General features: G+C 39.9%; 1 protein-coding gene across 4 annotated transcripts in view; it reads left to right on the forward strand.

The window, feature by feature from the left end:
• Positions 1 to 5,535: 5,535 nt before the first annotated feature.
• The window catches only part of MBNL1 (muscleblind like splicing regulator 1), a 133,019-nt gene continuing 111,954 nt past the window's right edge, over positions 5,536 to 26,600 (forward strand). For 3 of the 4 annotated variants that reach the window (XM_018569216.1, XM_018569217.1, XM_018569218.1), the window contains exons 1-2: positions 5,536 to 5,683; positions 5,817 to 6,754. In XM_018569216.1, the coding sequence (XP_018424718.1) occupies positions 6,581 to 6,754 (174 nt within the window). In that variant the 5' untranslated portion in view covers positions 5,536 to 5,683; positions 5,817 to 6,580. The remainder of the gene's footprint in view (positions 5,684 to 5,816; positions 6,755 to 26,600) is intronic. The other variant, XM_018569219.1, reaches the window with a different exon arrangement.

Below are 26,600 nucleotides of genomic sequence, written 5' to 3' on the forward strand. Positions count from 1 at the left end.
TTTTCACAAACAATATTTCGGGAGTCTAGATGTTAATGATACATACCAGCCTCATCACTGTCTACATCGTATGAAACAGATGACATTTCCTAGCAGGAATTTTCATTCTATTTCCCTAAGCAGACACAAAGAATTTAAGTCATCTGTAAAATATATATCACATAAAATTGCTGCAGTAGATTAATACAAAATGTTTTAGCTCAGCCTGGACGACACTGGCTGCAGTCTCACTGCAGTATACCATGAAGCTGCATTTATGTGTGTCTGTAGCTACTGAGCTCCGAAAATGATATAATAAACAGCAGGGTAAAAGCCGCTCATATAAATGGTGTTATATATTACGTTAAGCTCTAAACTCATGAGATAAAATAGTATTTGCTTGATTATATTTTGTATCAAATTGAAAAAATAGGATTTAGAGGTCAAAAAGTTATCAAACAATTTGAATTATAAATCGAAATCTAGATACTCTGCCTAACTATTAATTGTTATTGCAGTAGGTCGGTGTTGTTTTATAGTTATGCTTAAACTTACTTTGAGTGGCTGCTATGGGGCTGCTATGCAAACAAGTTATATTTGAGGGATGTTGACAAAGAAGGACTATCCGGGCTGATTTACATGCTTTTCTATTATAAAACAGACTCAATTTCCGAGTCCTCCAGCTCCTTTTGAGTCCTTAGGCTCTGCTAAGGACTGTGTATTCAAATTTATCGGTCTCCAGGACCTTGTTGTCTCCAGGATCTTTCAGGGCTTACTTATACCATGTCCATCATGTCCAGACGAGAACAGTTTGTTCCCGAACCAAAAAAGCATCTCAATGTATCCCTATGGTATTTTTGGGCTCTGTTCACACCAGCGCAGTCCGTTCCGTACCAGACAAAATAAATACTGCTTGTCTCATTTGGTCTGGAATGCACTGGAATACATGCAAACGCACTGGAGCGCCCCCAGAAAGCCACTTTTAAGCTATAAAAAAGCGGGAACATCAGGGTAAAAACGTGGCAAAATGCAATTCACAGCATTCCAGATTTGGTCCAGAAAATGGTGTGAACCCAGCCTCAGACTGTCAATAATAGGGGTTCCGGAGATCAACTTCCGCTGATTATTATCTAGGGCTGCGGAAATTAACGATTAATCCTTCGATTAATCGTTCATTTTTTTTTGTCAACTTCCGAGTCTTTGAATTCCAGCCACTTCCCCCATGTTTAAGATATGCCCCGTAATTATCTTTTTTCATTGTAACCATCTCTTCCAGTAGACTAGTGGTAGTGGCCCCTATCTTGGTCAGCCACTCATCACTGGAAGGGATTTTGGGTGTCCCCCAATACCGTGGGATCAGAGACTTGGCCGCATTTAGCATATGGGGTATTAGAGATTTTTTGTAAACCTTAACTGAATCCGTTGTCAGATGGAATAAGAACACCCACGGGTCCATCGGTAATTGTACCTCACATATGTGTCCTATAATGTCCTTCACCCTTTCCCAGTAAGGTTTTATCTTGGGGCAGTCCCACCATATATGCGCAAAGGATCCCACCCCTCCGCATTCCCTCCAGCAGCCGTCATCGATTGAAGGGTGCACCCTTTGCAATATCTGGGGAACCTGGTACCACCGTGTTAACAGTTTATAGTTTACTTCCATTGTTCTAGTGTCTACAGTTGTGCTAGTAACTAGTGTTAGTATTTTCTTCACCTCTTCCTGTGTGAGTGTATAGTTAAATTCCCGTTCCCATTGCCTTAAATATTTTGGGATACTATCATTTTCTTTTTTGATAATTGCTTTATATATTTTTGAAAGGCAGTGTTGAGGTGGTTGTTTAGCTCCCATAATCGACTCAAATATGGTCAAGTCCCCCCCTGTTCTCAAAGGTTTGGATAAGGTTTGGAAAAAAAGTTTTAATTGTTGATGTCTCGACCAATCCAGGGGGTAGCTTCCCCAATCCTCTCTTAGCTCCTGTAAGGAGCTAATCCTTGCCCCCGCCATGATGTCAAACACTTTTAGTTGAGGGCGCTTGCTCCAGTTTAGAAAGGCTTTGCCCGGCGGGAACGTTCATTTTTTTGATCGATCAAAATAATTTTGATCGGAACTCACCTTTCCGCCGGCTTCCATGTCTTCCGGGAGTTCCTCGGAGATCCAGTGACGTCACGGACATCGACGTCACCGGACTCCTCCCCCCTTCCCCTAGTGGCTGTGTCGGCTACCGAAGGGAAGGGGGGAGGAGTCCGGTAACGTCGATGTCCTTGACGGCAAACGAAGGGAAGGGGGGTGGAGTCCGGGGACGTCGATGTCCGTGACGTCACTGGACTCCTCCCCCCCTCCCTTCGTTATGCTATTTTTAAACAATAAAGAACCACCTGCACTAGGGTGGGCACCCTTCTCTTTCTTTTTGTCTTCCAGTTATACAGTTCCCTTGGCTGTATAATAATGGCCTATAATTAATCGAAATTAATCGATTAAAAAAAATTTTGATTAATCGAACACAAAAATTGTAATCATTACCAGCCCTATTATTATCACATTACAGAGTTTCACTCAATGGTTTTCCCCAAAAAAAACCTTTAAAGGAAATTTGTAGGGTGTCATTGATGACCTCCATCCGAGAATGCTGGTTGCCTGCCAGTTTCTGTCTTTAACTCTTTCTAAGGCAATGACTCAGGACAAGTATGCTGCAAGTGAAGTTAGAGTGAAATCTAATCAGTCACTGAGTAAGTGACACTGAAGATCACAACAGATCAGCAACAAAAACCAAGGAACTAGCTGTTTTAGGTAGGTTTAGCAATGGCAGCCCACATATTTCTCCCAAACCAGAATTCCTATAAACCCTCAGCTTGAGAAAACACAAAGCTGGCCTTGTCAGTATGAATTTAAAAATGTAAATGTTTGTAGCCATTACAGTCTCTTGACTGTTTAGTAATTTGATGCATAGTGGTATGCATGTTTCTCCTTTTTAGATGGTTTAATGTCTGATGAGGTTTTTTAGAGTTTTGACACCCTTTCTGAGGAAATTACCCAGCACTTGCCTAAGAGTCTAGAGTTGTGAAATGCTAGGTTTATTCAGAAGTTGTATCAATCGCACGGCTGCTGGTATGCATGTGTCCGGACCGTGCTGATATGCTTGATCGAGCAACATCACACTGTTTTTTTCTTTTGTTATGTTATAACTTTATTGAAATGTCACAAGTGACATTCCACTAAGTTCTGTGGGCAACCATGGTGCAATGCGGTTGTGCCACTTCTTACTGCGGTGCGCTTAAAAAAAATACTGCATGACATACTTTTTTTAAGCGCACACAACACAGGAATGCAGTGGTGTGAAGTGTCACAACCTATAACAAGGCAAATTGCCTTGTCTTGCGTTCGGACTGAGCTGGAAAAAGCGGCCAGGTTAGCCCGTACCCCGGGCCCATGCGGTTTGGCCAACTCGATGCTGATTGGCTGGTCAGGAAGCTGGATGGCGAGTCATTACCCGCCGCCTGACCTTCTGATTGGCCAGTAAGCAGGCTCCATGTTTCGTTGCGGCACTCCGGTATCAGGGGTAAATAGCTGAGCATTTGGACAAGTACTCACACCAAATACCAGGTATCGGCACCAATACCGATACTAGTATCGGTAGCGGTGCATCCCTAGCTTCTGCAATAGCAAGTGGGGTATTGTTTGTTCCTCAATTTTGGGATCCTGTCTGGTCTGGTGTGTTTGTTGTGTAAAATATAATTTTACTTTTATTCTATGAATGTTGTATGTGGTTAAAAGTTACATTGGGTCTGACCTTTGCTGCCTTGTTCACTGCTTGACTCAATGCTGATAACAAATAGTCATCAGCATGAGCAGTTCAAAGGTCAGCAACTATAAGCCTTCAGGTGACCTCTTATGCATTAATCCCAAACTAAAGAGGCCAACAATGTAAATGAAATGTATGTATAACTCAAACATTTTCTTTTAGTAAGGAAGGATTGTAACCCCTGTCAGGTTTTTATTGCTATGTTTATCTCTAACATTTTACAGTTGGTACCAACACTGGTGCCAAGGGGAATTATTTTCCAATAGAGACGCTTATTCAGGTGACACTTGTCTAAGAGGGGAATTTACTTCACTTGGGTAAGATTTAGAGAGGACAGGAAATGAAGAGAACACAATACACAAACAGCTAGCTATAAACTGATACAAGTTTGAACCATTCCCTGAAAAAGTGTTAGCTTTAGATATAGTTTAAAGTTAAATTTGCAAATATAAATCTTTCTTTAATATTCCCAAACAATTGTTATAAATGATGAGGAAATATTCAGATTCTTGCACTAGTCTACTCATGACTCCTGTGTAGGGGCTAGTCCAGTTGTCAGAAAGCAGCAGAACACTACTACAAATGTGTCAGTTTACATCTCAAATGGCCAAATTAATCTGGTATTCAGGGTAGGTATGGCTGCTTTAGGTTTCTTTGCTTTCTGTGCATCATTTCGCATGTACCCCATTTTGATGAAAGGCATAAATGTTCCAACACATTAGAAAATTAATCTTAATCCGGATTTTGAAAATGCATCTTGCACTGCTTATTTCTTTGTGTTAGCCTCTTCCTCACCAGAATGAAAAAAAGTCAACAACTTAGGGCGGGTGCTACCACGTGATTTTGTATCTGGCAAGGTGTCACCATTTTGTGGTGAAGCAATGGAAAAATCTAAAAGTAAGGTGCCATTTTAAAAGCAGAAGCCCAGAGGTGTAATGATAATGCTTTTCGAATGACGAGGCTAGTGTCGACTTGTTATTAGTATATACAGCAGCTTTTTGGCAGAGGAACAGCGTGCTACAGTTTATTGTATTTCTGGAATCAAAAAACCTATTTACGATTTAACAGCAGTGATCCCTTGAGGTAAACAGGAGCATGCAAAGAGAGTCGTCTTTTTAGCATTGCTTGCCATACGGTATTTCTTCTCGTGGTATGAATTTAGTTTTTTTTTCACTTCTCTTTAACCCCTGGATAGAGAGCTGTTGTTCATATTCTCACGGGTCCGTGATATATTGACAAACTGTCTGCTGAGTGCGCAGCGTAGTTTTAACAAGGCAAGCCAATGTAGATTTGTGCTGCGTATAGTCAGGAGTGCTTATAGTTTAGAAGGAAGTGGATGCAATAGGTCAGAAGAATGTACCATTTATAAACACCCCTCCTTTCCTTTTATACTCATGTGTGAGATGTAGCAGAGTGAAGGCAGCGTGCACACAAGGCAGAACAGGCAGCACAGGAGACGACGAGTCAGCCTGGAAGTGATCTGCAGTTCTTGCCTTCCCGGCTAGTGATTTTCCAAGCTCCCCAGCTCCTCTCGCTCTCTCTTTCCCTCCTTTGTGGAAAGGACTGGCTGTTTTATTGGAAAATAACATGGTTCAGCCCACTAACTGCATGCTGCATGTTGGGTAAATTCAAAACCCACATGCCAGACCTAGCGAAGAAGAATTATTTACATCTGACGGATATTTTCGCTGCTTATTGCATAGTAATGAGCTTCTGACAGGCGCGACCTTTCATAAGACAGCCCACATTATTGGATTCCTGCCCAGAATATTGCTGCAACATTATCTGCGATTGGTTATCTTCCTATCATGCATTGCTTCACAGGGGAAACAGCTTCTTCTTCTTCTCCTTTTTTCTTTTTTTTTTAAATAAATCTACGATGGCTGGCTGCAATATGTTACTCTGTAAGTATCTGCATGGGGAACGTACAGGCAAGCTTGAACTGTGTGCTGTAGCTGCACAGAAGAGAGAGAAAGTGTGCACTAGAAAGTCAAGTACTGCGTGGTTAAAATTAAAACGTGTTTGTTTTTTCTACAGGTTGGTACTAAGAAGTGCCTTTCCTGACGTCCCTGCTGCTTGGACCCGCTTCTAGAGCAGCCTCTGCTTTTTGCCTTGCTTGCTGCCAGCTACACTGCAACGAAAGCAAATCCACCCTTCTCATCTATACCCCCCCTTCCCAATTCTGCTCCTAATCAAGAGAGATCCCTGCATTAGGCACTGTGTTATACCACTGTGGGTATAGTAACAAAAAAACAAAACAAAGAAATCAAACTAAGATATCTGCTTTTGGGAAAGCAAAGACAGACACAGGGGATATAGGGAAGTCCAGAGGAAACCTCTATGATTTTTTTCTCTACAGTGCTGCATCGATACATACCAAACTAATCAATACAGATTGCACGGCAAAACCCTATTCAATTTCCAGTTCAGCTGCGTGGAGATTACCTTTCGGCCAACTTTACTGAAAGCAGACCGGATAGTGTGTGCCAGCACAGGGGTCGCCACGTATTCATGTTTGCATTTTGGGCTGAATATCAGAACTTCAAATGGGTTACTGAGAGGACAGAGAAGCTGCAGGCCACCTCAATTAAGCATACTGAATGTTTTTAATATTACAGATCAGCTAATCTGTATTATTTTATAAGGTAGTCGCTGAAGAGCCAGAGTGAGGCATCTGTATGCATATACAGACAGCAGAGTTTTACCAGCTGAAAACCACACGGGAGACAGAAAGGACGGTTGGAGTTTTTGCATTCTCTGACGACTTCTGAGAAGTTTTTAGCCCTCTGTAGAATTTAAGTATGGCTGTTAGCGTGGCACCCATGCGGGACACAAAATGGCTAACGTTGGAAGTGTGTCGGGAGTTCCAAAGAGGGACCTGCTCAAGGCCAGACACAGAATGTAAATTTGCACACCCATCGAAAAGCTGCCAAGTCGAAAACGGACGAGTAATCGCCTGCTTTGATTCACTGAAAGTGAGTAAACATTCTTACATTTTTAGGATAAACATTTAACAAATACATGCACAGTATCAGAGCTGCCTGGTATTTGAACACTGCTTTTTCTCACATGGCTGTTTGCATTGCTAGCTAGCAAAGGCACTATATGCATGCGGTCGTGGGTAGCAAGGAAACATAATGTATTTGCATTGATATTATTTGTTTAGAAGAATACTAGCAATAAATCATTAAATGGTCTGAGCATAACACTAGTGCTTTTAAATGTAGATATTTATACAATGCCTTTATTTTTCTTGATATTACATTGATATAAAATGTCGAAATAAATGATCCTTTGTAATACTTAGTTATCCACCTTATCTGTATGCAGCAAACTTGATCTGCATTTCATCATGATGTTGACATATGCATTAGTCTGTTAGTCAGAGTCAAGCCAGTGCATTTCCCCTTTTACTAATATAAATGACCGATCAAATTAGTCATTTGTGTTCTACTTTTTAAGTTCCAAGCAGAAAAATGTGTTGCAGTAAATTGCATTATTTTCATATTCAGTGGCTTTTAACTTTCTCCATCAATTGCAGCTTGTGATAATTTAAAATGTCTTTCATTTGTAAAACTCCATATTCCAGATTATATCTATGCGAGAAGTGACATTTGAAGTAACTGCTGTGAATAATGTTTGTGGTTCCTTAACCATGGCTTAGTTGCAGTGTGCCAGCAGATCTGATAACAAATTGTGGAGTGTGCATTTTAAAGTTACCCATACATAAGCATATCATGAGCACAAGATGCTCGTTTTAGGCCTTCTCTGCCATTAATTAGCCTATACATGGACACGGGCGGCAACTAGCTTCTGGAGTGCAAAAGCATACATTCAAAATCATTCTAGACTTCATGGGTGCATGTATGTGGCTCTTTATTAAGGAATGATATCTGTCAGGTTCGGTTATTGTTGTGCATACCCAGATCTTTTAGAGATTGGGCCATCTGCAGCACAGAAAGACAAAATTCAGACTTCTTAATCTACCCACATGTTGACAGTTTCATGTCAATAGGGGCAATTGAAAAGCTACACGTCAACTGACTGGCCACCACAGAGTTAATTAATTGAGAAAATCTGCTCCAGCCTCAGTCCTAATGAAAGAATACTGTTTGGCTAAATTAGCAAACCTTTAAATCTCACGTTTGGCTTGTTTTGTACAGAAAAGGAAGGGTTAGAGTATCAGTCAGGTTTTTATCCCTGTCTGTGTCCATGTTACCTCACTTCCTGTCTGAGTGGTAGAGTAAGACTAGTACAGGAAGGGACAGAAAAACTCTGGTGGGGACAGAGGCAGCAACAAAAATCTTTGTTTAGTAGAGTGGGGAGGTATTAGAACATTTGTCAAGTTTTAAATTCTTCCCGTGTCTTCCTGTCACTTCCTGTCCTGATGACATGTTTCCTGATGTCAACGAAACAGGAAATGAGATGGCATATTAAAGACAAATGGGGATGTTGAGAAACGTAAGAACACTTACTATTAGTTCTGGAAATATAAAGCCATTTCTCCATTATTTTGCTTGATGGCCTGTACAGTTGAAAAGTAGTATTGAGTATAAGATCTCTTAATGTCTCCAACAACATATTCTAGCATTTCTAGAGACTTACATATGGCTGTCATTATTTAGGTGTGCATAGGGCAGTGTGATGTCTACATAGAGCACTGCTTGTAGCCTAAAATATATTTATTATTATAAAATAACATCCAGCATTATATATTTAGCCATAGCTGTCCATAAACGATGATCCTTGAAATCATGAGGCTGATTTACTAAAGGAGCTGAGAATCTTCACACAGTGGATTGTGTGAATATTCACATCGATTATCCAATCACATGAAAAGCAAATTCCTCTTCACATATTTCATGTGCACGTGATTGCATAAATAATCACAGATAACTGTATTAGGATTCTCAACTACTTTAGTAAGTATTTATGTATTACAGGTACTTGTATAGCGCTGACAATTTATGCAACGCTTTACATAGTTGCAAATTCAAGGTGCATACAATCTAGGTCCCTATCTCGCATACAGGGCCAAATTAGACAGAAGCCAATTAACCTTCCAGCATGTCTTTGGAATGTGGGAGGAAACTGGAGTACTCCTGAGTTAAAAGAGAACTAGGGGGGTAACCTTTTTATCCCATAGTTCTCTTTAGGGTCACGGGAGGACATATACTAACCTCCTCCCATGACCCTAAGCTCAGTATATAGCAAGTTACAGCTCGCTATATACTAAGAGCGCTGCAGCCGGGACAGATGCCGACAATACTGTTGAGATCCACCCAGCTAGCTGATTGATAGCGGGCTATGCCTATAAAGAGGCAGAGCCAGCTGTGCCCGCCCCTTCCCTGTCCGTTCCTCCAGTCACTGCTGGAGGATCGGAGAGGGGAGTGGGGGAATCCCTGCAGGGAGTGGTGACTCACGCTCTCTGCAGGTAGATGATCGAAAAGTGAACGATCGACGGTATGTGTTCGCTCACTTCCCGATCTATAGAGCCGACGTGTGACAGTTTCATTGTCACACGTCGGCTCTAACTATGAGGATGAGTGAAAATCACTCATCTCATAGTTCTCCTTTTAAGTGACAATTTAAGGTTCAAGCTGCGGTAGTTGGTGGTGTTCTTTTATGGGACAGGAAGTCATCCTTTGTTCACAAGAAGTCAAACGTCTTCTGCCGCAGCAGCTTAATCTCAGTTATCTTAACCCCGAAAACGGTTGCTGAAACGTTAAGGTATTTTTGTAAGAATGTTAGTAAAAGTTCTTTTAAATAAACCAATCTGCAATGGATTCATTCTGGACCTTTAAATGTTCTGAAAATCCTTCTGCACACTTATTTAGCACTGTAAAGTTGTATTTTATAATAGTTTAGGCCTGGACATCTGTTTTAACAATTTAGGAGAGTTATTAAAGTCTGTAACACTGTTTCCATATTCACGACAGATTTAATAATAAAGGAAGAAAATCTGTAATTTAGCAATTAAAGGCACAATTGTAGATCCAGAGGCCAGGGTTAACCCATTATACCTCCTGCTAGCATACTTCTACTTTTTTTCTCTACTTAATGTGAGTTTAGTATATTAAAGGCAGCTTGTCTCTGTCAAAGGTGCATTGTGTCTGTATGTTATTAATGCTCTTGGCACTGATCCATCCCTTAACTGGGTTAAACCTGACCTTTAAAAGAGTCATTACTTCAGTTAGTAATTTTATTTTATTTTATTAGGTTCTATGGCATCCTACCTAGAATCCTCCTGATTTTATTATCTCCAACATGTCAAGGCAAAAAAACTGCTTTCATATAGACTCAAAATAAAGTTTTAGACATTTCTGTAATAGGGCCAATAAATTAAAATTATATGTTTGTCAATTACAAAATGTATTACCAACATCAACACTGACTGCATGATCACCGGGTACTCCACTGATCCAATCCACCTAGCATGCAGCTTTGAAATTCCTTCCACTGACCCCTCATTAATGCCTTCGTGCAGAGGGCAGTGAAGTGAACACTTTGCTGAGTACTTGTGTATACTGAGCTATGCACCTCAATGCACTCTTCATGCCCTGGAAGTCATGGAGCAGGGCTGTTTTGATATCCATGTGCATGAAGATTCAATAAATTTGTAATGTTTCCAACGTCTTACAAGTACTAGCATTAAAGACCACTTCAAACAGCACATAAAATGGCTGTAATAAATTGTGAATATTTAAAGTTAACCTGTGCTTTGCCCATGATGGAAAAAACAGCAGGTTCTCTTAATTCAACCCTTCCCAGCAAATCATACTCACCTGAACAGGCAGATGGATCAGGGAAGGAGAGGTGATTATGGGTTGTTGGAGACCTGGGTATAATAGCAAAGCTATTGATTTGCCCTGTAAATGAAAAACATAGGATTTCCTTTAAAGTTCAAATTTCAAAGGACTCATGATTTTGTGTATGTGTATGTGATTGGTAAAGGAGAAGAAGCCCCTGGCAACCCATTGCAGGCACCTTCAGGTGTTTGGATATCAAGCCTCTTGACCCAGGAAAGTGGGTTTATATTTGTATATCAGGGTATCCTCACTTTAAGGGCACTGGAAGCTGTAAAACTAAAAGTCAACCCAGAAGTGCTTACAGCTTGAAGTGTTTATAATATAAATAAATACATTAAATCCTCCAATTACATAGATTACGCAGTCTCTTAATTTCATATTGTGCATGGGAAATAAGAAGACAGCAGATGAATTTCAAACGATGTCTCAGAGAAAGTCTAGAATTCTGTTTATAATAGCATTTCAAATGTTATATGTCATAGACCATAATTGCACATATTTTAATAAAAACATGATGTCACATAGCCATACAAAAGCTTGAACCCAATCTAGAACCCCTGTTTTTGCTGCATATTATTATTATTATTATTATTATCATTATTATTTTTATTGAAAGTGGAACCTCAGGATTTTTTTTTTAAACTTACATTGGTCCAAATTGGCCCAATGTAAGTATCTTTATCTGATACCCTAAGGGCCACTGTTAATGCTGACAATTCCTGTATGTATAGTGATGGCCTTGATCTTCTGGATGTGGCTTCAGCTGCTTCCCCTGTGCACACTGAGCACAGGGAGTCGCTCGCTTGGCACCACCGCCATTAAGAGAATGCTTTTTTTTGTTCAGGGTAAAGAAGAGGTGGAGAGCAGGCGTAGATGATGACACAATCCCCACATCTTCCAATCAGAGAATGCCTTGTAGTCATTCTCTAATTGACTGCCGTGCCTAGTGAGTGACTCCCTGTGTTCAGTGTACAGAGTGGAAGCCGCTGGAGCAGCACCCAGATGATCACGGCTATCACTACATGTAACACAGACTACTAAAGTTATTTGCAGCATCCACTGTGGCCATCCATATGTCGGATGTAAATACCTATATTGAGCCAAGCATGACCAATGTAGGTTTGCCAAAAATATAACTCCTGAAGTTTCTCTTTAATACTACAAATACAGCCACCTTTAGCATACTCACTATCAATAAAAGCACGCTGTAACTGAGCCTTATGCATAAGATACAGACAGCCTAAACCCGCATAAAATAACCAATAGTCTGTTTTTAATCTCTAAGCAGTTTGCTTCAAAGATGGGTACATTTGGTATCACACAAACCTATAGAATGGTTTGGATGAATTATGATTCCATTTACAATAATCTTGTCCCCTGGATTCACAGGCTTAATTATTAGCTTTAAAGAAGAACACTAGACAAGGTATAATAATATACAACTTAAATAGTATTCATGACGCAATATTTGAAAGCTCTTTGTGGCTGAAAAAGCTATGAAAATGTATATATAGCTGCTGGGAACTGGTTAGTGGCCTTCAGTACTGGTAGCCCTGTAACGTTGTCATAAAAACATTAGATGCACAGAAACGGTAAGTTTACATTTATCATTGTACTTTGGTAGATTATTTTTCTGACTTTGACATTCTGATATCCTTACCAGTCACTCGTATCTGCTTGTGTTTACCCCAAAGCACTCTTAACAGATATTTTTGCATATCATGCCCCCAAAGCCTTCTCTTATCTCAGCATTTAGACTAGATTATGTGCACGCTAGCAGTGGTGTCCATGATTTTACTGTGCGGCTAAATTAATTATACTGGATATCTAAGCAGTAATGCTTACAATATAAATAATGTTCTTATAATAATTCTGATAAAATGTTTGGCAGGAGCAAAGGCACGTGCAGTGTACCCAATTATCAGTTTTGTAGACCTTTCAGCATGCTGCAATCCATATGGCTCAAAAGTCTATTTTCCTAAACTTCTCTCTAAAAGCTTTCTTATAAAAATCAACTGATATTTACTTCAGAAATGTAGCCTTATCCTCAATTTAGGACCTGAACTGCTATCTTTCAGATATGTTTCTCATGGCTGCTGGTGATGGCTCAACTTTTTATCATACCATTGGGTCACCACAGCAAAGGTAACTTAAAAAACAGTGGTAAAAATAATAGGCTTAAGGGGGCAGTGCAAGCACCATAAACCACGACGCTTGGTCAGATTGCTGTTTTGGGGGTCCCAAGGGAAGCAGGCTATATAGAATAAATTCCACTTAGAATTTTATTTTGACAAGTTCAGAGATGCTTAGGAGTATAGTTTATTAGTGTATAATAATCCATGATAACCAGTCATGAATAGCATTCATTGGCTATAGGCAGAATAAGGAGTCCCTTACTGGCTGGTTGATAAAAACTACTTGACACCATTGCCTTTTGGATGTTTTTATAGATATCCTTTAGGTTAAAAAACAAACACACAGAGATAGGGTATCCTGTAGCTCAATATATGCAAACTCAATATATGCAAAATATGCAACCTTGGCACTCAAGTGGCTGGTGAGGCACTGCTGGACACTGCATGACTCCCAGGGCCAGAGGCATAATGGGATTTGAGGCTTCAGCATAGCTGAAGTGTTGAGAAACTTCTGAATTTAAAAAAATATATATATTAAAACTGCCCCCAAAGATGGGGATGTCTTTATCTAGGTATATCAATATAAACATCATAACACATATCCAAAAATATATCACCCTCTAGTAACCTATATCATCGCACAGACATACTGTAATATTATGAATATTATTACATAGGATTTATATAGCGCCAACAGTTTGTGCAGCGCTTTACAATATAAGGAAGACATTAAAATCACAATACAATTCAAGACAAGATGGCAAAGAGGGCCTTGCCCCTGAGGGATTACAATCTAAAAGGGAGTGGCAAGTGATACATGAGGAGGTAGATGTGAGGGGGTGAATTGTTTGAGAACGTGATGGTTGAGTGGTTAGTTTGAGGTGGGATAGGCTTCCCTGAAGAGATGAGTCTTAAGAAATCGCCTAAAGGCAGTCAGAGTGGGAGATAGTCAGACAGGTTGAGGTAAAGTCCAGGGGGCGAGCATGGGAGGAGTTGACGAGGTAGCTGGAAAGTAGGAGGTCTTTGGAAGGGCGGAGGGGACGGTTAGGGTGATACTTTGAGACAAGGTTTGAGATAAAGTTTATTAAAAAATAAATACAAATAAAATATTTTAAAAATATTTTAAAAATGTGAAAAAATAAAAACATGTGGGGGGTGGGGGTACAGTTCCAGTGGATTTTTATATAATTGGGGGATGGCAAAAAAATTCTGCCCCGGGCGCCCATAACTCTGGTTACGCCACTGCAGACATCATAAGTTATTTAGAACATTCCCTGCAGGGCATGCATATCTAGATTGTATTGCAGTTGTACTATACTGTATATTGTTGATCAAGGTGATATGCCTTATTTGCTGTTTGCAGGAGTACATTAATATTCCTTCACATTGCCTTAGAAGAAAGAAAATAAAGAGCACTTCACACTTTAACACAGTTCCTACTCAAGAAAGGCTCCAGCTGGCCAGTTCACTTTACCCAGCAAGGAGTTCTGTAAGGCACTCATCTGTATTTGTCTTCAAGAGGACTATTAATCCTTTGTGATCATGCAGTGCAGAAGTTATGGAGCACTACTACTAGAGTAGCCTATCACATTAACCCCTAATCAGGTGGAGTAGCCTGATGGTAGGCTACCATATGATGGTAGCATAGTGCTGCAGCCTTCAGCAGCAATATACCTCTAGAAATATTGTACACATTCATTGTGATATAAGAATCTTCTTTATGGAGACTATGTGCACAAACAGTACTTTAGCCAATTCTTATAAACCCTCCTAGGCATACAGTAGAATCAGGGGGCTGCAGTCTAAGCTCCTCTGTGCCTTCTTCTGGGCACTGAAGACAGATGGCTAAACAGGAACAATGTAGCAATCTCAGTTCCTTCCTGCTGCTGTTATTTAACATGGCTCCCAGCCTCTTTCTGCTTCCTAGACTGCCCAAGCAGCAGAACTCTCTTCTCCCTCCCTCTTCCTTCAGACTAGAGGTGTACTGAAGCAGCCATTTTGGAGGAGTCTGAAATCCATTCAAGTGTAAGTTACCCAAGTTTGTCCATTTTTATAATTGTAGTCTTATCTTTTCATGAGAAATACTTGGAGATCCTGCAAGCCCCTTCTTTGCATTTGCAATCAGACCACACCAAGTAAGGAAGCAGATCTATGCTGGCATGGTCAGTTTTTGTGTATCAGAGTATCCTTCTTGGAGATGCAGGAAGATGTGGTGTTGCACAACGTGCCTGTATCTCCTGTCGTCAGTATGGCCACAACGTCCGTCCCCCCCAACCTTTTGTAGCTGCAGCCTGTAGGAGTGCAGCACACACAGATGGGTAACAGCCTTTAGTCGTAAATAGTTCCAGCCAGGCTATGCTTCAGCTGCATGTGCAGCGGTTGTTTATTTTGACTGCTAACTGCAATTAGCACTAACCACAAGAAAAATCTAAAAGAGAAAAATAGGCTGCTTTCCGTCGTGTGATAATGTACAATAAAGGAACTTTTATTGTATAAAAACATCCATATACTCAGATAATACTTAAAATCAAATGCATCCATAGACCACATCGGTACATTTTCTCAATATGATAGCCTATTTAGGGCCCATTTACACCTTTCCGGTGGGGTGCATTGTGGGAACACACACATTAATGCGGATGTTCTGTACCACATGCTAACACATGTTAAGTGCCTTAGCGTGTTGTGATGCCATTCATTGTCAATGACACCACAGCGCCTTAACCCAACACACCTCTGATGCACATGCTTTGGAGCGCACCACAATGCTTAGTAATGTATTACCGTGCATTGTAGTGCGCTTCATCAGAAATCAACTGTGCATGTCTGATTTTGTATTAATTCTGGTATATTGGCAGCCCATTCACTTGCAAACAGTTAGTAGCATCTAGAACCACAGCCTGGTGATCTCTGATCTAACAAATAGTTTTGTATTTAGCAAGTTGTGCTTAACGTAGGTTCCTATTTTAGAACTGTTGGATTTTTTAAAACTTAAACCATACAAGTAGTGAACATTGATGAAGTCAACCAGTCACATAGCCTTAGGAGATAGCAAGTCATTACTTAGCCCATATATTATGCAGCCATGGTCCACTGTGGTCCACTGTTATCAGCATGAGGAAATCTGCCATTGCTGAAGTGCATGCATGTAGACAGCAAGAATTTGAAAAAAGCTGCAGCCCTGATCAGAAGATCAGAAAAAAAATCCATGACATATAGCCAGTGGAGACAATGCAGTTTGAACCTTTCAACTTTTTGTCCTTTTAACTTTTACTAATAATGGAAGACTTGTACTTGGCTTCAGTGGGCAATTTGTTAAAGGCTAAGTGCACCTTTGTTTAGTTTTTTAAGCACCATATTTCTTCATTTCCAAAAAATTAAGGCAACAAATTAGATCCTAGGGTGTTCACTTTCCAAAAAGGGGTGATTTTGGGTGTGTTCATACTATCCTGACATTTTTATTTCATATGTGTTATACTAGAAAGTAATGGAAAGGTTTTTTTTATTTTTTTCCTTTATATAGAAAAAACAAAACTCAAGTGGCCATTGAATACCACAATAAGAAAGCTCTATGTATTTGTCTACAAAAATTATATAAAATTAATTTTATAAGTTGTGTTGCATGACCGAGTAATTGTCATTCAAACTATCATAGCAATGAATGGCCTGAAAAATGGCCTGGGCAGTTAGAGGGTATAGCATGCTGGGGCTAAATTGGTTAAAATACTTTTCTTGCCTATCCTGGTTCAGACAAACATTACCTGTTTACTCTGTATGTAAAAAGCAATCAGTGCTGTTTAGGCATTAAAAGAAGGGTGACTGCAACACTTGACATTATGGTTCATTATCAAAAGATTTTTCTGTATCTTTTCTATTACACTAGGCATATCTTCAAGCATACAGTGTCATAAAACTAATCTCCAGCATGTGCTTGTAGAACTAACCAAACCTTCATATGCATGTTTTAAATACCAGGACAGCAAAGTAACTCCCTAACTAAATGTATGGTCCCTGTGCGTGATGACATTGTGGGTTCAGGAAAGGATAGAGGTTAAGGAAAGGATAAGGAATGTGCTGTCATCTGTGTTTCTGAGGGAGATGGAGATGCTTCTGTTCTGTACTATTTTTAGCACAGAAGAAAGATGACTGCAGTATTTTCAAAGGAGACCCCATGAAATGGCATTACCCTTCAGCTGTGCTTCTCAGATTTTGGATAAAGTCCCAGGAGCCTTACACTATGTAGAGCAGAGTTTCTAGCTGCTGGATGACGGTAAAGGGCAATCATTTAAAATAGTCAGTACAGTATTTATGAGTATGATATATGGTCATCTATCAAATCTCAGAGCTTTTCAAAAACAGATGGGACAAAGCTTGTCTACTGTGGAAGATGAATGTTGTATTCAAAGGCATCTCTAAATTAATGTTCATTCACGTCGCCCTTCATTGGAATATGGATGGTAGAGTGTATGAAATATTAGGTTTATTTGGTACATGACACTTTATGGTCTACTACAGTTAGTGTCAACTATCCAGACTAAATACTCATTCAGCTCTTTGCTATGTGCACAGTGATTTACAATGCATTTACTAACAATTTAGTAATAGCCCAGATAATACTTCCCAAATGTTATGTAAATGTACAACGTGACCTTAGATTTCAGTTTATAAATAAATCCTTTGCATTTACACATTTGCAAAGTTATAATAGTCTATGCACGAGCAGAGAACTTGAACATTTAGCCAGGAGGTGGGAGGCCAAACACAACCAACTGGCCATTTCACAGAAGGGCCAGCCACATGCTAAAGCAATAAAAGTGACAATTACTATAATTACTGGGGAATGTGGAATGTAGAGCACAGCATACAGAGTAAGATAGTATGAAATACAGAATTAACCATACAACAGAATGCAGCAATGTGGAGCAGAGAATGCACAGCACAGCATACAGAATAAAATGGTATGGACTAGGGACTGTGTTCTTATGCAGATTATGGATCACATGCTAGAGTTTTAGTTAGCACCAAGCTCCATGCAAGTCTTTTTTTTTTTTCGTAAACCATCCCCACCCTTTAGATAAACTTCTCCTTTTTTTTCTTTTCACTTGCTTAACTTCCTTAGAGAAAAAAATCTTTGTAAAGTCCAAGTGACATCATCGCCCAGCTTCAAGATTCCCCTCTTCTATCAGCATAAGCATAAGAGGCCTGTAGGGTACTCTACCTCATGCAGACGAACCCTGCAGAACTAGTGGAGAGGGGCATTGAAGAGACAAGTCACACCCAGATTGCTGGCTGGGGTGATTGGCCACCTCAACAGGAAATGCTGCCACAAGAACAGTAAGCAGACAGCATGTCCTAATGAATTTGAAAAGAAAGAAGCTGGGAACATCTTGAAGAGGAAAACTTTTTAGTAAAGCCAGGGCATTTACTTCATTGTTTTTAACTATGCAGTTTAAATCTTTGTTGAGTTTAGGCACTAGTTTCAGTGATAGGGCTGCTTTAAGATAAAAGTTGCAGTTCTCCATGTCTGTACAGACTGTTGCAAGTAAATTAGACATAAAATGCTTATCTGCAAGGCTTGTTGGGATTGTAATTTAAGTTACAGGCTTTTTCAAAGACACAACCTGCTGGACCCAAAACAGCATGGCTTCACTGAAGGCAGTTTTTATTACATTTCACTATATCGCAAATGTTTTCCCATGATACTATGGTAGCATGGTAGTGCTGTGGACACAGCCTATCCTTATTTCAGCAAAGCATTTGTTATGGTCCCACACAATGGTCTCATAATAAAGTTATGCAAGCTACAATCTAATCCTTGGCTTGTTCAGTGCATGAACAGTTGTCTAAGGATAGAGTTGTAAAATAAGTTAATTCAGAACAGAGTCCAGTCATTGGTGGTGTACCACAAGGCTCTGTACTCGATCCTGTTCTAATTTTGCAGATAATATTAGGTATGCACCACAGTTTATAATTTCTGAAGGTGTTTGTAACATGGAACATGATTCGGCATTGCTGAAAGACTGGTCAGAGCAGTGGAAACTGCAGTTCAATGTTTCTAAATTGAAAACAATGCACTTAGGGATAAAAGAGTCCTCTGATACACAACAAAATTAGATGAACAGTGCGTGATACCTAGGGCTACAGTGGAAACAGATTTGGGGGTGCTTAGTATAGATGTTTACAAAATAAGCAAACAATATGGCCTGGCAGTGGGGAAAGCGAATTGAATTCTGAGGTGCATTACTAGAAGGATAAGCGTCTTTAGTTAGAACTCATTTAGAATATTGTGACATTTCTGAGTGATAAAACATATCAGAAGAGACTGCAGGAACCTAATATGTTCAGTCTTGAGGAAGGAAGGGAAAGAGGGAACATGACTGAAACCTTAAAACACAATAAGGGTGTGAATAAAGTTCAGAAGGGAAGTATATGAAGCTAAAATCAGGAACGCAGGGACACAACCTCAAACTAGCAGGAGGAAAGTTCAGAACTCACCTTAGAAAATAATATTTTGCTGAAAGAGTAGTTGATGCTGGGAACAAACTTCCTGTAGAAATAGTGGGTCAGTCAATGGCAAGTGAATTCAATCATGCCTGAGGCAATCATAGATCTATACTCAGACAAAAAGTTAAATAAAAACAAACAGGTGGCAGACTCAATGGACCTCTTGGTCTTTTTCTGCCATCACTCTTCTATGTTAACATTCAGTGGTAAAGCTTTTACCATAGCAGAAATCTGGCTGCTACCGGGCCTGGTCAAAGGCATCTTGTAATCAGATTCCCTCTCCCAACCCATGCTTTTTACAAAGGTGTGGAGTGTCAATGCTATTCATTGGTTCGGGTATGTATACACAACAGTGTCTTCAGACTAATAGAATTAGGTGTTTGTGAGTGTTGGGGTGATTAGGTGGAGATTAGAGCAATACAGTTATGTTTACTTCCATCATCTAGTGAGTCCTTACCATGTTATTTGCATTGGCTGGCTCAGGCAACTGTGTCCATCCAAATCAATGTACCAAAGTTCTAATGGCTACCATTGTATTAGCATGGACAAGCACTGTACTGGTTTTCATGTTGAGTGTTGTTTCAGTAGACATCTGCTAATACTGCCATCTGACCTGTAAGGGTAAATAAGAGAAAACACCTTTAAAGCTGTAATATATTCTTTGGGGTTGATTTATTAAAGGAGTAGAGATTGTTCACTTAGCAAAGTGAATGCTCACTGAGCCTACTAAATAGGGTGAAGCTGTGTTCTCTTTATTCAACAAATAATTGATGCAGTAGCAGAAATCAAATATTTTTTATCGCACAAAATGGGTAATCAAAGTAAAAAAAAAGCTTACCTTATTAAATAACATTCACTTTTATATTGCTATATGTGGATAGAGAATGCAGAAAACTGATTCAATTTAAATAATGGCTTACCTTAAGATGATTTTAAAAAAGGAATTTAATGTCACTTTGTTCACTAAGCAAGATGCAGTCTGTAAAATGACATGAAAGGGCACAGTATATATTACATGACAAGCCTAGGGTTTCAAACGCAGATGTTATTAAAAATGAGATACAAATCCCATGTCTGCTTTAAGTCCCGTGGACTGAACTTAGAAACATGTTCTCTAATGTCATGTTATATTAAGCTCAGAATGATCCTGAAATAACATTACTTCACTATAATGCTAGTTACTTCAGCTGTACTGTTATTTTTGCATATACCATACATATTATCTCATTGAGATGCATGTATAACATTGCAGAGAAAGGGGTCTGTTTTTACTCTAGTGTGGACTGTTAGGACATATGCATAAGAGTGCCCTAGTGTAAAGGAGTGTTCTTTGATGTTCCAAGGACATGGTTTCACAGTGGTTATTTGCCCAGAATCAAACTAACTTGCCTGAATAAACAAGTGTAAGTACAGATAGGTTTTATTAACTGTTGACTTTGTTACTCAAAAGGAAGCATGAAGAGGTTTTATGACCTGACCTGTGTGGTACACCAACCGCTTCCACTATGTCAATGTAAAAAAATGGTTGCAAGCATGCCATAGTTATTGTATTACTGTTAAGTGGACAGGCCCAATGGAAACAATGGGGCCTATACGCGTGTGACTACTTCTCCTCCTCTACATCTTGTTTGGATGTCAAACATTGGACTGCATGATGATAGGAAAGTAGGTTTGGTTACACTAAATATTTTCACAGCTTCTCATATAAAAACATTATGGTGCTTTTTTATTACACCTTTAAAGGACCAGATTGTTATTTCACACGCTTCCTTGGTAAAGTGTTTCTAAAGCCATGTTTTTGTTTTTTTCATTTTGGATACAGTAGGGTTAGAACATCTTTTAAGAGGTTCTAGGTCCTAGTGTCCATTGTTTCAGGGACTGAAAGTGAAAATCTCTTTCTGTTCTGGTGAGTGGTCACCAGAACAGAAAGAGAGGCAAACTCTTTAAACAGGGAGACTTGTTCAGGAAACAACTGTCTCAGAGAGGTTGGTTAGGTCCCCTCTCACTTTCTCTTGTGTCTCCAGACAGGAAGTGAGAGTAAAGTTCTCAAGTTGGAGACAGACAACAGAGAAAAAAAAAAACGAATGGGTTTTAACTAGGAATGCACTGATACCGATACTAGCATCGGTATCGGTGCTGATGCAGAGAATTTGCTCCAATGCCTAGCCCAATACTTGAGCTTTCGGTATAAGGAAGCCGGGCAGCGAGTAATTACACGCTGCCTGGCTTCCTGATTGGCCGGGAGGGAGCATGGAGCCGGCTTCCCGACCAATCAGGAAGTTGGGCAGCGTGTAAGAACACGCCCCCGGCGCTTTCCGATTGGCCAGAAAGCCGGCTTCATGCTCCCTCACTTGGTGACGGCGCCGGCTTCCTGATTGGCCAGAAAGCTCGCCCCATGCTTTCTCGTCACCTGGTGACGAGGCAGCATGTAGACAGCTTCCCTGCTAATCGTAGATCCAGGTGGTGAGTCATTACACGCCACCTGGCTTCCTTAATGGGACTTCTGGTATTGGTATTGGGTATTGGCGAGTACAGAAAAAAGAATGTCGGTACTCATACTCGATACTGAAAAACCGGTAGGAGCATCCTGGGCCTGGTGCTGGGCAAAAGACCCCTAGTGTCACCTTTCCACTCTAAATAAGCTAATAGAGTGCAAATTGCAGAGAGGACAGTTTGTGTGAAATCTTGAGATGAGGTTGGAGATGTAGCCAGATATAATGCCATTATGTCTGAATGAGCAAGTCTATATATGAGTGATTGTTGGCTCAGTAGGCAAAATCTAAAATGTCAGCTCCTGGTCCCCTTAAATTCCGTATCTATTATAGTTTATAGAAAGTAATAATGAAATGTTGGGAGATAACAGACATAGTATGTCTTAATTTTTTCTGGGTTTGGCAGTTACAAAGTTATGGTCTTATGCTTATTTACTCTCCAAATCTTGTCAAAAGTTTAGTACAATACATGCATTTATTTCTCCTGACTTCTTTGCTGGCTTTCACCAGTGCTCTACTTGTCACAAGTGTTTACTTCTGTATTCACCATGTTCTAATGCTGTTTTGAAATGGCTCATACTTGGATGGGAAATGAAACGCTTGTGAATCATCAACAGACACTTGTTTCTCCCTTTAAGGCTTTTTTTTCAGTGCACTGTAGGCCGATTCATGGCTGTGGACTGTGAAGCTTGAATCAGGTTGCAAACTTTACCCCTATAAATGCACGATGGAAAGAAAAAGTTAAGTAACCTAGGCAGAATAAAGTCTTCATTCACTTATGATTCTCAGATTTATGGGGGTTTCAACTTGCTCAGCAGACCCACAACAGTGTGTATTATAGGTATAAATATGTGGTTGGCTTCATAGTTAGAGTATCTGTACATGGAAAACTGTGGTGACTGAATAAACGTAATGCTTTTTATAGGAACTTAGGGGTCCATTCACTAAGCTGCCGTAGGCAGCCTAGTGAATGACCGACCTAAAGCGAAGTGAGCCGAACGCTGTTCGGCTATTCACTTCAGAGTGGTACGGCTGATTTCAGCCGTATATCGGGTGAAATCAGCCGTACATCGGGTGGCTTCGGGTCGGCCGAACATGCACAGCATGCACCCGAAGTGCAGAAGGAGTTTGACTCAGCCGATCCAACATCTGGATCGGCTAAGCCGAACCTCCGGCAGGCTACACGCTGCTGTTCGGTCTATTCTTATAGATGCCGAACAGTAGTGAGTTAATAGCTGAATGCCGCTGAACAGAAAAATAGTTAAAAAAGTAGAAAAAAATAAATAGCTCCGCCCAGCTGTCAGAAGCAGGCTGTTGGTCGGCCAGCTTTGGCTTTCAGTGTGGCTCAGCCGAGCTGAGGCATATGCGTTTGGCTCGACTGAGCCGCTCGGCCACGTTTGGGAGCTGTACGGGCTATAGTGAATAGCCCGTACAGCAGCCCTTCAGTTCTACTGAACCGAAGGGGTCCTGGGGCCGAAGCTAGCCGAAGGATCGGCCAAAGCTACAGCCAGATCCTTTGGCTGCTTCGTGAATACACCCCTTAGTGATGAATAAGGCCACGACCAGGAAGCATCCCTCATCACAAAGCAGACAGTGATGGTAGAGAACATATATAAGGGCGAGAAGGCAGGAGGTGCTCAGTACCCATTCATAATTACCTATAAAGATTGTGATACATTCTGTAGTTCTGTAATTGTTTTTGCTTGTAAAGGCTATCAAAACAAAACAAGGTATCCCTTCAGTAAACAGGGGGATGTAATATAAACCACATTGTACCTATGTCTAAGTGGGAATAAAACAAAATATAACTTCCTCTACATCCATATATTACAATAAGCAAAGCTCAGGGCTCTAATATAAATAAATATAGCTCAACTAGGTCTAAGAATAATCATATAGAAGCTTCACATAAAAGATGGATGTATTTATATCTAAACCTGCTACAACCGAAGCTACAAATGCAGGTATATAACTACCTTGTAGGTATAATCAGAATAGTCACTGGCTTGGAACTAGCTTCTCCCAACTGAGCCATCCACACCTCCACTCTCTCTGCTAGAATCCCTCCGTACCAATACACGCCTCTGGAGACTGTGACATATGCGGCCGGGCCACTGGTCTGCACATGCGTCTTAAAAATCTGAAATTTTTCTGCCAAAACCATGGGACCCCTCTCCCCCAGGTCCTTCGTCCAATGAGATTGCGTCAAAGAGGTTAATGGCGCAACCCATTCTCACACCCAAGGTGGGTGTACACTCCCTCAGCCCGCCGCAACTACATGACAAAGTGCCCAGAGAAAATAGCAAGAACATAGCCCTTCCCCAATGCATCAGAGAAGAGGTGATGTCAAGGCGCTGACCATCCCCCAAGAGAGGTGTAATAGGGAGGCAAGCCCAATTATTCCCAGTCCTAGATAAGATAATACCCATCCACCACAAATAATAATAACAACATTATATGGAAAAGATTTTTTAAACAACACTATTACATGCCTTCATTAAACATAATATTCATAATTCCCAATCTTAATCATAAATATAATTAAATATGGCACACAAATAGTACTGGACATTTTTTTATATATATATAAAGTGCTATATATTGTGTGTAAATTGTACTATATATAATGAAGGATTATGGGTTGATGAATGTGTCTAGTGAGAGATAATAAATGCGTAGATGTACTTGAAATTGAATGTTTCTGCAATAAAAATAAAAACATGTAATTTACATGTATGCTTTTTTTTTAATCATGTGGGCTAAATTTAGAATTATATTCTGTAATTTCATGTTATAGTAAAGCTGAACTCCAGGCAGACAGCTAAATACATAGACAAAATATATATAAGGGAACAGTTCTACCTGCCAAAGGAATTGTATATCTGCTTATACAGGTCTGAGATTTGCCTAGCTCTACCATACCACATTAGCCTTGCCTGGAAGGATTTTTCTTTGTTGCAGTTCAAAAACACTTACAGATTTCCTCCCCACCCCTATCCTATGACTGGACAGTACAAGGAAACTGTACAAGGAAACCTCTCATACTAGCTCTTATCCTCTTATACTAGCACTGCAGCACAGCTGATTGGTTGAGTGTGTTGCTTTTCTCTCTACCAGCCTGAGCTTTGCTGTACAGGGACTGTAAAAGGCTGATACCAATTTAAATTTGATACTTACACTGCTTGAATATAAAAATAAAAATGTACAAATGTATTAATGAATACAATGCTGCATTAATATGTATTTTATATCTGTCTGAATTACAGCCTTAAAGAAGAATCCAGTTATTTAAAAATGAATCCTTGCAGTTGGGCTTCCCTGCACTACAAGGGTTAACTACTCATTTTGGTCTAGGGGCCAGAATACAGAAAATATACCCATGGTGGTTTTGAGGGCTTACCTCTCTCCCCCTCTGCTTCAGATGTGGTATGTCTGGACTGTATTAGACATGACAACATCAGTAGGGCTTAGACCGCTGGAGCCCAGGGTAAAAGAGGCTGTAGGAATCGGTCTAGCAGCCAGGCAGAACTGAAGATCAGGTGAGTTTTTTTTTTATTTGAGCCCCTAGACCAAGACGAGCAGTTAACTCTTGCAGTGGGAAGGGTAGTCCCAATGCAAGGGTAATTTTTTTAGATTCTTGGAGTTCCTCTTTAAACTCAGAATTCTAAACAACATAAAGTCACTTTAATACTAGTTGCATTAACTGCACTCTTATTTTTGCATATTCTGTACGTATCATCCTATTTAGACCTAGCAGCATATAATTTCTCCCTGGGGCATGATAGCACTTACCACTGACTTTCCGTGCTGCAAATTGTAACTGAATACATTCAATCAGCACTTTTGCTATAACCATGACATTTTAGATTTTGTCCTAGTCATGAATCTCCTCATTTTGCTCCTATTACAACTTGAATTTCTGTTGGCTGATAGCCACAAGATACGCCTCTGCTCTTTGCTGACTGGATAACTGGGAAAAATGTCATAAATTAATCAATACAATTAACTATATTTAGCTTTTCAGAGATATGGTTAAAATGGTGTATTGCTAAAGGACTTTATCTGTGAAACATTGTCTTTTCCTATAGATTGACATAATCTTTCCTCGTGAGAACATAACGCAAATGCATTAAGAACAAGTGAATCAGTCAGTTGGAAACCAGTTAATGCAATACAGAGCAAATTTAGTGCCCATCCCACTATGTTCAATAATATTTGAGTGAAATCTTAATTCTTTATTCATTCCGCTCCACAGAGGAATCAAACAACGGCTGTTGTTCCCTAACTGCAACAAATTGTGACAATATCACTCTGTCAATCTATAGGAAAAGACAATAAGTAATAAGTACCTTCCTGTTGTTTTACATTGACAACCTATAAAATGAAATAACTATTTTGAATAAACATCTGCATTTGGTAGAGTTACTAATAGAAGCCTGGCTATTTTTTATTGTGCATTAAATTGAATATGTTTCTAGGACCACCAAATATCTGGTCTATGGTACATTGTGTCACAGACTCTTGTGATATGTCTAAGATGGGGACATCTGTAAAGAATAGGCATAGAAAAAGACCATCAATGTACAAAGCATTCTTGTCATTTCCATCAAAGAGCACATTCAAAATGATGTAAATATAGCAAGTAATGTCATATATTTACTGAACAGTGTACAGTTAGACCCATCTAAATCACTGAGGCTTAGAGGCTCACAACCTTTGCTTTTGCTAACCTCTGCATTCTCTGCTAGGAACACACAGAATGTTTCCCTGCTTTACTGGGCTTGGCTCGAGGATTGTAGAACTTGTTAAATATATGCTCTGCTTAAAGAGACACTATCACTTTACCCATTGATGACAAAGTGAAAGTGACAGCAGAGAGAT

The sequence above is a fragment of the Nanorana parkeri genome, unplaced genomic scaffold, assembly GCF_000935625.1.
Source record: "Nanorana parkeri isolate BGI_ZX_2015 unplaced genomic scaffold, ASM93562v1 scaffold1305, whole genome shotgun sequence".
NCBI lineage: Eukaryota > Metazoa > Chordata > Amphibia > Anura > Dicroglossidae > Nanorana > Nanorana parkeri.